This window comes from Rousettus aegyptiacus, unplaced genomic scaffold, assembly GCF_014176215.1.
Source record: "Rousettus aegyptiacus isolate mRouAeg1 unplaced genomic scaffold, mRouAeg1.p scaffold_m13_p_15, whole genome shotgun sequence".
Taxonomy (NCBI): Eukaryota; Metazoa; Chordata; class Mammalia; order Chiroptera; family Pteropodidae; genus Rousettus; species Rousettus aegyptiacus.
In genome coordinates this window covers 54,405,469-54,419,290 of record NW_023416290.1, presented here as the reverse complement: position 1 = coordinate 54,419,290, position 13,822 = coordinate 54,405,469, and the positions used below count along the sequence as shown (strand labels likewise).

The 13,822-nt window shown below is 39.2% G+C and overlaps 1 protein-coding gene and 1 non-coding gene across 13 annotated transcripts in view; both read left to right on the top strand.

Moving 5' to 3' along the window:
- The window catches only part of CYRIB (CYFIP related Rac1 interactor B), a 119,174-nt gene that overhangs the window by 93,597 nt on the left and 11,755 nt on the right, over nucleotides 1-13,822 (top strand). For all 12 annotated transcript variants that reach the window (XM_036233038.1, XM_036233030.1, XM_036233036.1 and 9 more), the window contains 2 exons: nucleotides 5,898-6,019; nucleotides 11,077-11,182. Coding sequence is in view for 10 of the 12 variants with exons in the window: in XM_036233030.1 (XP_036088923.1) it covers nucleotides 5,898-6,019; nucleotides 11,077-11,182 (228 nt within the window). In the remaining 2 variants the exon portion in view is untranslated. The remainder of the gene's footprint in view (nucleotides 1-5,897; nucleotides 6,020-11,076; nucleotides 11,183-13,822) is intronic.
- Nucleotides 8,057-8,183, top strand: LOC118612077. The gene has a single exon (XR_004954784.1). It is a non-coding gene; the product is annotated as a small nucleolar RNA SNORA25 (small nucleolar RNA).

Below are 13,822 nucleotides of genomic sequence, written 5' to 3'. Positions count from 1 at the left end.
AATACTTGAAATTTAAGAACTTTTCTGATTTTCGAAACACAGAAATCCTTTAAAAGATCCGTAGGGAGTCATTGCATTTTCCATGAACTTCAATTTAGTTTATGCGCTATTATGCAATTCACTCTACTTTATAAATAATTTATATATATATATATATTTTTTTTTTTCTCTAAGCCAGGACAGGTCATATGAACACATCAGTTTATAGCTTATCTCCATTTTATGGAATCATCGATGGTCTCTGATGGTTTTCTGCTTCTGTTACACTCCTGTCAATGTCTGTGTGGTTTGGGTACCGCGTGCAGGCGAGCGAAGAGTGGAAGTGTCAGTATCAGGACCGCGGTAAATTGTTGGGTTTTTAGGGCAACATGTCTCTAAATGCATATTGGTTTTCTTGACCCTTCTCAACAATTTAACAATGCTATTTAAAGTGCATGTTTAGCATGAATTTTAATCAGCTTGGGGATGTTGAGCAGATTGCTGACTTGAAGATTATTCTTTCAGATGAGACAACTTAAATAGAGCTGTATTTTAGTTTATTTGCATCTGTTTCAAACTTGGGCTTGTATATTTTTCTGTTATTCTGTCTCCCTTTTTACTCTGTCTCAAATTCCTTACATTTGCAGAATCTTGGCTTTGATACAGTCAAGATCTTGTTCAAGACTTGGCACTTGATCTTTTTATAAACCTAGCATTATGTTGTGGTCAAGTGAGAGCAAGAATTTACTGTAGTATTTAAAATATTATCTGGCCTTGGTTTTCCACTAGGGTGGGGCATGGAGGAGGTTGGATAATCCTTAAAATTTAAATAGCTAATTTAGTGGCAGGAAACGGTTTAAATGTCTAACAACAACAAGAGTCACCAATAATGAAGAACTGCATGTAGTGTTAACTCCTTAAAGGCAGTTATAAATTTTAAAATGCTTTGTTGCCTTTAATCAGCCAATGTAGAACTTTTGGTTTGATACTTACTGGTATACGGTAAATGAAATTTAGTGAAAACATACTGTATACTAGGCCAGAGTTTGTTATCTCTTATTCAGATTTTAAAATGTTTTCTTTTGATTCTAACATTAGAGTTCTCTTTAATCAGTTTTATCTCTCATCCATTTGCATATTTATCTTCATTTTTTTTTTTTTTTTTTAGAAATTTGCCTTTGTAGAAGTTTACTTAGCATTAAGATACTCAAGTGAGCGACCTTTGCCCTTCAGATGGATTCTCTTTTGAACTGTTTTATACCAGGCTCAAATTGCCAACAGAGTTGATTTGCCAGTTCCTTACGATTACTGAGAATAAAGCCAAAATTTTTTATTAAACTATTTAGTATTACATTGTCTATTTTTAGATGATGAATAATATTCAGGTTAGCAGAGTAATTTAGGTTTATTGTTTCCATCATTCCGATTGGTTAAATCTAGCTCGGTGTATCCCCATGATTGGGCACCTGGGGCACTAATTCCATGCTGGCATTTTGCCAGCATTTGGCAAGCTATATACCAACCAACTGTTCTAATACACATTAGACATGATTCGGTGGCACCCTGAAGCTTACAAAATAAAGACTATGTCTTTATCGTAAATCGTTACTCCCTTAATTTACATTTGCGCACACACAAGTGCTGTTTTTCACTTCAGTTCAGTGGACATTTGTGGTTTGCCTCCTAGACACCAGCAAGTAGGTTCTGGGGATGCAAAGATAACTAAGATACAGTCTCTACCTTGGAGATTTTTCAATCTAGTAGAATAGGTGGAATTAATAATTTTCTTTACGTTAATTCACATTTAAGGTATAGAGCAGGAAATGATTAACTTTACCTGGCAGTGAGTAAGTAGATTGGGCATCATGGAAGACTTTCTGATGGTGACATTTGAGTTGGGTTGTACAGGAGGAATTAGAATGTTTCAAGCTAATTTAGTGAAGGACATCGTAGAGGGGACATGTACAAAGGCCTTAAGGCATGAAAGATGTACAGTGGCCTTAAGACAGTCTGTTTATTGAAACATGTTATCTGTTCTTGAGGTCCTAGAAAGAGAGTCTCTTTCTTAAAACAAGCTATACCTATAAGATGATTTTATTTTAAAAATAATGATTCAATTAAAATATAAGCTCAGAATCTCCCCATACAGTCTGGTGGCAGTTATACTAACGACAGCATTGGTTCACTAATTGTGGTTCTTGGGAGAAAAGGGAACTTTTATTTATTTATGTTTATATCCCTTCCCAACCTCAGAATAGTGCTTTATAAATGATAGAAGTTCAGTGTTTATTTATCTTGATTTACTTATCTTCAGTTAGACCAAAGTAGGAGAGTGAATATGGGCGGATATTCGCAAACGAGAAATAGCCTTACCTTCTCTGATCTTTGTTTTCAGTGCCTTTCCATTTAGTCACACATTTCCTCTAATTCTGTGTCTTTTGTGTTACCTGTTCCCCCCCTTTAAAAATGTTGATACCCGCTTTTTTAGTCTAACTTAATTTTCCTTTTTTGCATATTTTCAATTGCTTTTGTCCTGTACTTTGAAATATGTTTATTCTAGTGGCATATTCATTTATTTATTTTTCTACAATGGTAATAGGACTTTATTTGTTCAGAGATAACAAATGCATAATAGTCTCTTTTAACTCATGCTGGAGGCATATTTATATCTGTGTACTTTCTCATCATTCAACAGATATTATAGAAAACCCACTAAGTACTAAGTTTGCATTCTATCCAGTAGTATGTACTTACATCGATGTCTCTGCCTCGATGAAACTTGAGATAGAATGTCAGTGTTTACTGAATGAATACAAGATTAAAACAGAAAGACCCCTTATACAATTATATTTTTATGTGACTTTTTAGTTTTTTCCTTTTGTAGCTGATCTTTGCCTCCTTTTGAACCATAACAACTTCAGTTTTAGCCATTACTTTCAGCGACTCTTCTGTAGGAAACCGTTGTGAAATTATTAAACTATTTCGTTTTACCTTCAAACAGTAAGAACAGCTGAAATACGCTGTATTTTCCCTCGAACAGCTTTTAAAAATAAGCTCCACGAGTAAGCACTGTGCCTATTCTCAGTAGTAGACACATTATTTTGCAATCAAATGGACATCCTTTTATGAGCTGGCTAAGGGATACGTTTTTCTTCAAGTAATAACATTTTTCATTCTTTGCTGTGAAAAATCAAAGTGACAAGTCTTGGGTTCATTCTGTGATGCCATTTTTCGAGCACACGCGTCCCCTCTTGGCCCCCCGCCCCGCGTCCCGCCCCTCGCATGGCTCGCTGTCGGTGACGCGGTGCTTACCCGTCTGCTCTCTTCCGTTTGCCTTCATTTCCGCAGCAGTCTTCAGCAGCTTTCAAAATTATAACTGTGACTCTCCTGTGACAGTCTGAGAAACGTTTAGTCAGTGTGGTGCTGGGCGTTTTTCCCACCCTTAGGGGAAACCGAAATAGTCTTCATTTTTAAATTGCTTGGTACTTATTAAATTTTTAATAATTATTAATCACTTGCAAGGTCTATTTAAATCTACATGTTAAGCATCTTTGTATATATATATAAGTCTCGGTGTCACATTTTCTGTTAACAACTAGTCACCACACCAAAAATGCAGAGTTTAGTATTTGCAAACTTCACAAATACCTTTTAATATGTGAAAGTCAAAATACTGGTGTTTGTCATGAATTCCCTCTTCATGAATTTAAACTATGATATGTGTTTACTATTGATGTTATGTCTGTAGTTTCACAATCCATATAAAAAAGTTTAAAACTGCTGTTTTTGCATGTAAAAAGTATTTTTCTCTTCTGCACCTGGTGTAAGTATAAGCGTTATGACGTGTACTTTTTAAATGTGTGTGTCTAACTATTGCTTTGGAGAGTATAGTCTGGCTAAATGTGGAAGGATGTTACTGCTAAATGACAGACTGATTTTTAAAATGTCGTTTAGCAGAGACTTATGGACACGGACAATAGATTAGAGGTTACCAGAGGGAAGGGCGGAGGGGGGAGAGGGGAGGTAGAAAGGGTAAAGAGGGTCAAATATGTGGTGACAGAATGAAATCTAATTTTGGGAGGTGAACACACAGTGTGAATATATATATGCCTTCCCGTCAGGGTGCACAGATGGAACTTACTGGATCTCCTTAACCAATGTCACCATTAGGAAAAAACAATAATTAATTAATTAAAACCCACACAATAAAATAAAATATCATTTAGGTACAGTATCATTGTTCGCTCCCAATAATGCCTTCATAATTTTAGATAAATTTTTTTAATTTAATTTTTCAATTGGCTCCTCCCGTGTAGGTTTTTGTCATCATGTTTTCATTCAAAACAATATATGATTTCTGAAAAGAAATTTGAAAAATAAGGGAACAGATACGAGAACACACATTCTTAAATTGGCTTTGCACATAAATGTTACTTTATTGTTTCTGTAGTACCATTTTAAGTACGTTGAAATTAAAATTTGGTACCATAATTGTTGATTTTAGAAAATACGTGGTATCTTTTTGACTGTTGGCAGGTTTAATAGGTGGATTCGAATTACGACTTGCTCCAAGGCAGAATAAAGTTACAGTTTTTAGGCATCTGGATTCCTGGCTCCTGGTTTCCAGTGGGAACTAAAAGTTTCTTTAAATTTTCTAAGGAGAGGAGTATAAATAGATCACTACGTATCTGTGGGCAGGCGGAGTGAGTGGGCGCAGAAAAGTCAAGATACTAGTTTTATATGATTGGTAAACAAAAAGATTCACCAGAAATGTTCTTAATTCACATTATATAGATTTGGTCTGCCTCCCCTATCATAACAGAAAATTATAGCAGGGAGGCTTTCTGCCAGCATAATTCCCCTCTGAAACATTATTGTAATCACAATGTTTATAATTTTAAGTGCTTCATGCCTTCCGTAGTATGGAATGTGGCCTAGTTGGAAAGAGTTAAGAAAAACTCAGTTTCCTCACAGAACATCCATTTTTCTCCAAAAAAAAAAAAAAATTCAAATTTAATAAAAAAGATTTATCCTTAGAGAAACAAATGACCATGTTATTTAAAAACAGAATTCCTGTTACCTAGAGTCTAGCAGAGAGAATTCCAGATTTAGTCATGGATTGACATATGTTGCGTGGCTAACACTACAGGTGGTGGAATGCCCATATGTTTGTCTTCCTGATTATGCTTTTTATAACTAATTCTCCCTGCGTTTTTCTCTCACTCAGCATCAAGGATGTAGGGACTCAGTGTTTGCTTCAGTATTGAAAAATTTCAGTGATGATATTGTGGCCTAGTAATTCTGGAGCAGTTTCATAATTTGAACTCTGCACAGGAACCTTGACCTTGTGTTCATCGGCAGACAAGTTCATGCGCACACAATTTAAGTGGTCCCTAGAAGAGAGGAGCATCTAAACACGATTGTTTTAAAACAGTTTTTAATTTTTTATATAAAATTTAGTCATTAAAATGAACTTTATAGGAAAGTAAAGTCACTTCAGTCTTAAACCATAGGTGAGCAAGATAGAATAACTTTCATTTCTGTTGTATTAAAATAGATCATTACTCATGAATTTACCATCATTACTGATAGTGATGAAAATAGTAGAAAATGATTATTAATTCCATCACAATTAAAATTTTGAATTACAGTTCTCAAGTTCAGTTAATATCCAAGTCACGATTTATAGCCAAAGTAAATAGTACCGTTTGGTGTTCCCATGCTTCTTTGTGATATGAACTTGAGGCTAGTTAAGCAAGTGTAGAACTATGGAAAAATGATCAGTCTTTTCTAACAAGTGCAAAGTTAACATTGAGTAAAATGTTAATCATCTTTAGAAATTTGGAATGCTTAGAGTTATACATGTGCTAAAAAAAATCATGTGACTGTGAATTTTCTTGTGCTTTCCTATTATTTAGATGCCCAGCCTACAGAGTCTGAGAAGGAAATTTATAATCAGGTGAATGTAGTATTAAAAGATGCAGAAGGCATCTTGGAGGACTTGCAGTCATATAGAGGAGCTGGCCATGAAATACGAGAGGTAAAGCATAAACATTTTCCAGTCAAATAAAATTCACTGTTTTAATCTCTTGTTTTCTGTACTTTAGAATTCTCTATTACATTTAAGTATTATATTTAAAGGAAGATCGCTTGCATTATTTCAAAAGTGGTTGCAATGATACAAGAGTAAAGGGAAAACAGTGTTCTACAAATATGTGATTTATGTATATTAAAGAATATTTTATTTTTTTGGTTGCTCTCACACCTGAAATTTACAGCATCCATGGGGGACCATTTGTCCTTTCTTTGGAGGGGAGGAGAGAACATACCTTTCTCTGGCTTTTTTGTTCTGCCGGTCTATTTTTTCGGCTCCTAAGCTTTCTAAGGAAAGCCGAAATCATCCATGTTGCCTGGACCGTCCCCCCCACCCCCCCGCCAGCTCTGTCTGATGGTGGCTTTACACCACAGAGCAAATGTCTGCTGGGGTCTCCCTCAGCTTTCTTCTCGCAGACCTCTGAACTTAACCAGGTTTCATTTCACCCGTCAGTTTTTCTGTTTCTTCGATTTTTCAAAAGAAGCTGTGTCTCTACTGCTCCAAGGCTGACTTCTCTGCCTCCGTTCTCCATCTTCCTCTGGAACCTCACTGTCTACGTATCCCTCTCCTTACTTGCGTCTTCTCTTTTTCCTCTGTTGCTGACATCCTTCCCTCTGCATGTGCACGTGCCCAGGTGCCCTGCGCTGCCGCTGGCGGAGAAGCTCGCAGCCCGCGTGTCACCACGCCTCTCTCGAAGGCACAGCCCACACCGGGCTCCTTCGTTACCCCCCACCCTTGTGTTTCTGTTGCTGTCCTCTGTGCCCGACGGCGCAAGGCTGCCCGGGGCCAGTCTGCTGGCTGGCAGTTCACGCTCAGTGCGATTCCTCTGATGGCGATTGGAGGATCGTGAAGGCAGAAGGAAGTGCAGGCACCAGAAGATGACGATTCGCTCTGGGCCGAGTGGGCACAGGTTTTAGTGGTCGGCTGGATGTTTAATGTAAAGTCGAAGAGGGAGTTTAATGACGCTTTGGTTTCTAGTTCCGTTGGCCTTAGCCATTAACGGAGGGAAATTACAGACAAGGCGAATCTGGTTTTTTGCCCGTCCCCGTGCTGAACTGCTCGTTCCTGAATGTCTCTCACGTGGACAATTCCTTGCCTTTGTTTTTGTCTGGAATGTGCCCTTCTTTTTTTCTTTTCCTGTTCAATATCCTTCCTTCAAATCCCAGTTACCTCTTACTTCCCTGTATCCCTTGCCGTAGTACTTTGCATATGTTTCTTTTATGATGACCATAACTTTTTTTTTTTAACCGCTGAGATTTGGTGTTTTTCTCCTCACTGCGGTACCTCCAGCTTGCGGAGGGCAAACTGGGTCGCTCATTTTCGCGTTAGCAGCACCCAGTGCGGTGCTGCATGAGTAGTTAGTGGCCGTTGGAGAAGTGATAACTACAAGCGCTTTAGATCAACCTCGCCACTGTCCTTGCTTAAAGAAAACCTTAAGGTTATTCGGTACATGAAGGCGTGTAACCATTTCTCTGAAACGTCAAGTTCTCTAAACATTTAAACATACTTTGCAAAAGAAAACATTTATGGAAGCAGAAGATTTTAAATGATTAAGCAGGATCCTAATTTACTAATCGATAAATTATTCTTTCCCTACAGGTCACACCAGTTCACAAGTCGTTCAAAAAATGTTTCATAGTTTCTCCATGTTGATCATTAATGCCGCAGTTTATTTTAGATTGTCCATCAGTACCATTAAACTTCTTTAAAGTTTGTTTGATAATTGAATTCTGATGAACTGGTTATAGTTGTCTCCATAAACAATAAAGAAAAACTGCTATTACCTATTTGATTTTTTTAAGGTAGAACTCTTATGTTTTTGTTTTTTTTTTTTTAAAAAAAAAACTTCCTAAGTGGAAGGGTTACTCTGCTTCCTGTGGGCAATGTTTCCCCCAAAGTCTTTATGTGGACGTAATTGAACAGGTATTAAGATTCCATTGGAATCTTCTGGAAGAGAGTAAAATGATAGAAAAGTTGATATATAGGTCATTTCAGAGAGGGCTTATGAGGCTGTGAAGCCGGGAGCTCTTAACACTGTGACCGGAGATTGCAGTTCACCATGGGCTGCTGTAGTCTCAACAGCACTGTGTCCTCCTCAGGAGATGCGACGTCGGCCACGTGTAGTTCACTGCTGGCATTCCGTGACTGGTCACGTGGGAAAGTCAGTAGATGTTTCAAAGTTTTAAAGAATTATAGAAAAACAATACTGAGGAAGGAACACTGAAAAATAAGGGAGAGAATAAAAAGCAATGGTAAGAGATTCTCCTTTCCAGATTTTGAGACTTCTTATAAAGGTAGCATCATTAAACTGTTGGGTAAAGGACTTAAGGATGGAGAAATAGGTCAATAAAATAAATATAAAATATGTAAGCCAGAAAACCCTTCTTAAAAAACAGCATTTAAGGCTTTCATAGATGGGGATAAATGTGTGACTCTTCAAGGAGTCGAAGAAATGCTCCCTGAGAAATGTGTGTTGATGGTTGGGTTTAATGGTACATGCAAAGAAGATTTCTGAATAGTAGGAAGACACTTTAAGGTGCAAATAAAAGTGGAATATATACCAAATATACAAAGAACAGGAATAACTACCATAACTGTCCTAGGTCAATGTGAAGATTTAGTAGAACAACCATTTATGAAAAAGCAGTGACAATAGAAAAGTGTTCAGACTTGCTAATAAGCGCACATCATTGTCAAAAAGTTTTCCTGTACGATAATAGTCAAAAACTCGGTATTTGTTGGTTTGTGAAATAACAGTCTAAATGCAAATGGTATTATAAAATGGCTGTCTTTTTGGAGGTCAGTTTTGCATTGTGTAAAATAAGACCTATAAAATTATTTGTACTCTTGCACCAGAATCTTATATTTTAGAGAATATTCTCCAAAAGAGAAGATTCATTCAAGAAGAACATAAATGTAAAAACAGTTATGGCAAAGCAAAAATGTGGAAGCGGTTTATATAGATTTGTTTTGAGAATAAAGTTATTACGTAAGCCATCTACATGGCATAGCTTAATACCTGACACGTGGGGCGTAGACTGAGAATTTATTGCCATTACTATGCTAATGGTGTGGAATTGTGTATCTTTTTGTTTAAATAGCATTTTATTAACCAGGACTCTAAATAGAATAAAATTTGATTTAAGATAGATGCCTTTACATAAACAAAGCTTATTCTCTAGGAGACTTCACTAGAGATGGAAATAAGGACTTTCCACCCCTGTTTCAGTTTATCCATGAACAGTTTCAGCATTTTTAAAAATGAGAGTTAGACTCCCTGCTCCGCAGCCGCACCACGGACGCTGGCGTGAGCGCCCTTCCACCTGCCAGGCTGTCATGGGCGCTCTGCCGAGAACGCTGTCGCCCAGCACTGAGCCTGGTGCGAAGGGGGGAGCAGTGGGAGCTATAGGGAGACCGAAGATGGCACTGTCCTCAGGTCCAGTCCGAGCGAGGCAGGGCCAGGAAGCCAGGTGACTGCTCGTTTTCACGGGTGACATTTGCTGGAGCGTTTTGGTATTATGAGAATGAGTAGATATTTAGAAAGTCATTTTCAGATCCTTGCAAGAAAACTTTGATAGGCTTCTCAAGGGAAGAAAATAAAATTTTTTAGCTATTTGCTCATTTCCTTAATAATAAACAATTTTTTACTACTTGCTATAAAACATGGCTGAGACTGGGCTGGAGGCTAAAAGGAATTTTCATATACATCAGGATAATATCACAATCCCTTTAAAATATCCACATTAATATAATGTGAAATATAAATTGTTACATGTTGTAATGTCATTTTATTTAACGTTAAAAAATTTCTAGTCAGTCACATAAATGAGATTTACTTCAGACTCATGTTTAAGCATCATTGAAAATTTTTTATATTAAAAAACAAAGACAATTTGAATATAATGCCAAGCTTATAAAACAGATTGCTTGAACAATATATAGCCCATTTATTTAGTTTGTAGCTAATTTATTCAGCGCATCCTCCGAGTGTATAATTTCTGTTTTATTTTGCTTTCTTTTTTGTGGGGGCAGGGTGTAGACGAAGTCAGGATGCTAGTAGTGCCTTGGGAAAACCTAAACGTGTTGAGACCTCCCGAAGGTGTTCGTAAGGAGGCCCCACACCACACCTTGGTTACAAGTTTCAATTCCAGACGGTGTGTTTATATTGTTCGAAGATGTGAGAGAAAGCAAACCAGGTTGTTGAAAAGAACATTAAGTGCTTGGAAAAGCAAAAGAAAGATGAAAGCAAGAAAATAGATTTCTTTGAGACTAACCCTCTACATTCACAAAAGAATGCCTAGTGGTCTGAAAGACTGGGTATAGAGAGAGGCATATTCACATTTATATTGGAGTCTCTAGATTATGATTTATTTTCTCCCCTTACAGATTTGAAACTAGTTTCACACCTTCTTATTAAGGAAAACTTGAGAAAACTTGGACTCCAAGAATTTAGTTAAAGGGAATAAATATGACAGTTTCTGAATCACGTATTACAGGTTGATGTAGATTCTTATGTGTTCGGTAGGTTTCTTAAAACTACTTTGGACCCTGGAATTTGAATTTCTGAAAGTTTCCTAGCCTGTTTCCAGAGTTGGCATTTTATTTCATTTATTGCATTTTGGGGGTTTATTTTTATTCCACTAAAGTAATCATTTGACCAAAAAAAAAAAAAAAAAACCCCACTAAGAAAGCCTGTCTGTGGCATGGGAACCAATATAAAATGGTTTGTTTTGTGGTACCAAGGCATGACATCTTCCACAAACACATGTCATGTAGGCTCTTATTCTCTTATTTCCGTATTCATTGCAAGTTAACTAAGAATGTATTATAACAGGCGTGACGCGTCGGTGGGGTTGAGAAGGCCACTCTCGGCGTCCCATTAGTCTGGATTTTATAGGTTATTCCAGGGTTTTTGACGTTTGCCAAAACCTACATTTTAATGTAAAAATTACACTTCTCTGATTTTTAAAACTGACAGTTTTCTTCTCTTTTGGGTCTTGAAGGCAATCCAGCATCCTGCAGACGAGAGGCTACAGGAGAAAGCGTGGGGCGCGGTCGTTCCGCTCGTAGGCAAATTAAAGAAATTCTATGAATTTTCTCAGAGGTTAGGTAAGTTGAAAGTTGTAATTATGACTTCCCTGTTGAGAAAGACAGCAGAAGTAATTTTGAGGATTTTATGTTCACATTTCTAAATTTATATGTTCCATATCAAGCAAGTTTGTTTTGACTAGAAGATTAGAGCATAATCTTATCATTCCTGTCAACCCAGGTTTTAGTTTATTTAGACCATTCTCCTTGAGAAATTATAATTTCCACAAGGACATCTCTGGTTTCTGTAGCCTAAAGGTCCTTGTATCTTTCCCATATGTGGGAACTAATCCACAGACCCCTGGATTATTTAGACTTTTTGCGTTCTTAAACTCATTGCTGATTATGCTCAGTTCATATAGCTAAAACTGTATAAGATGAGAGGAAGCTTATGATATATCCAAAGTTATCTAAGTGTGTTATTAAAGCAAAAAGAATTCTAAACCGTTTGCTTTTTCCCTTGCATGGGAAAAATTATTCAGAGATCAGACTCGTACCTTCAACACAGTGAGTAAAAGTTGGAATTCCCTTTCTTGAAAGAGGAGGCAGAACAGGTGAAATTTAGCCATTTGCTCTGAAGGATGGAAGCTGGCCGGGCGTTTATATTAGCTTCTTGGCCAAGTGCGTTCGTAACTTTTACTTTAAAAGCGAAGTCCTGTTTTGTTTTTTTAAAGATGCGGTGCTTTAAAATACCTTTTGAGATAGAAGTGTTCTATAAATTATCCTCTCTTACTAGAAATCAGAATTGTCATTTCCCCACGCGTGACAGTCAGTTCTTTCCCGTGATCGGCCTTTCAGTCGGGTGTCTCCGTCGCTTGCGGCTCTGTGGCCCCGGAGAGCCTGGGTCTGTTTCTCCTGGCCGTGCGGACTCCAGCGCATCTGGAGCTTTTCCTGTGCTGCCGGCTCCTGGCCGCAGTTACAGTTAAGTTGCTTTAGATGGTGCTCGGGCTCATCTTGGTCTCTCAGCATTTGCCAGTAAAAAGAGCACAGTTGTAAAGTAGGCCGAACTAGGAAGGCTTACACGTTTTCTTGCCATCTAACTATCGGACTTTAAGCAGGCTCCTGGTGCGTGTTGCTGTGTTCCATTTCAAGAGGGCTGTGTTAACACAGGTAATAGCCAAAGGCCGTCATTTCTCATGCTGTCGTGTGGGAGTCCTGAATCTTCATTATAGCACTCTAGGGGCTTCTGAAGAATTATAAGCAAAGTAAAATTTACGATCTGATGACTTACTCCTCATCTCTTAGCCAACAACCTGGTTAGTAATTTTCCAGTTTTCTTGCTGACAGGATGTGTATCCTTGCTCGCATGTGATAGGAACTCAGTGTTTGTTGAGTGAATGAGTGAGTGAGTGACGGATTAATGAATATACACACCTGCTGTATCAAATGTGTGGTGAGTATTTAGGAGACGCACTCAATGGATTTTAGGCTTCGGGGGCGTGACGGCCCACGTGTGAACTCCGGCGTGTGCCACACATTAGCTGTGTGGGCGCGGCCACGTTACGTTCTCCAGTGTCCCGTCTGGACCTCAGTGCCTTGAGCCTTCTGCTTCTTGTCCACTAAACCTCTCGTCTCTTCACTCCCTGCCGCACTGTGGAGCAGAGATGAAGAAGCACAGCACAGCCAGCACACGGAGCACCACACGGCCTTCAGGACAGACGAGGTCCTTCAGGGTCTCGCGGCCTCCCGGAGCGGGTCGCTTGTCTGAGCTCTGCAGCTGTCCCGTGGGTGTGCTCAGACGACGGACCCTGATCTCTTGCCAGTTGGCACATTTATGAGGGATCACTTGACTAACTGGGAAGACACTGAGCCTGGCCATTCGGGCCTTATTACCCTTGCTGGTCTGGGAAACGCCTGTGGTGCACATTTCTGTCTGAGGCCTTCCCGGTCAAGGCAGCTGCCGCAGGAGAGGTCATGCGGTCAGACTGCAGACCGATGGCTTCGTCTCTCCTCAGCGTTTCTCTCTCCTGTTCCGGGGGCCGCCCGCAGGGATAATGATGAGTGAGGTTTTCCCACACATTAACTCCTTTTCACTGGGCTAAATTTACCAACATCTACTCAAAAGATCCTAAAGCGCACACAGTGATGGAGGCCTTGTCTCTTGGCTGTCTTAAATCCCGCATGGTTCTCGTCCTTGGGTCCTCTTCTAGGATTCAGGGACTGCTCTTTGATAGACAGTCGGCAGTTGGTGAGGATAAATGGCTCCTGTGTCTCAAGGGGGGCTTTCCGAGGCGCCCCACTCTCCCGGTCATCCGGTCGCTTCCCCTTCCTGCTTTATCCTGTGGACTAACGTGTCTCCTTTATTTCTCCCAGTTAGTGTCTTCGTTGCAGTCTTCTTAGAGAGCTTTGGCTTCTCCACTGGTCTGCAAGCTAATTTCTTCCAGAATTTAGGGCCGAGTAGCCCATTAATTTCCTCCTCGTCATCTACCTTTTCCCAGTCATAACCGCGTGGTTTTGTTTTAGGAGCCTCATTAGAAAGACCAATCCCTGTGTCATCCCTTCTTTGACTTCTCTTTCTCTCCAGCTGAGGCAGAGACTTGGGCCACCTCTGGGATCCCACCTTCTGGGACCCTCTGTCTCTGGTTCCTCTGGTTCCTCTCTTGACGCTGGGCATTGTAGGCCAGTAGGACTGTCGAGTATCAGCAGAGGCCCCCAAGGCGA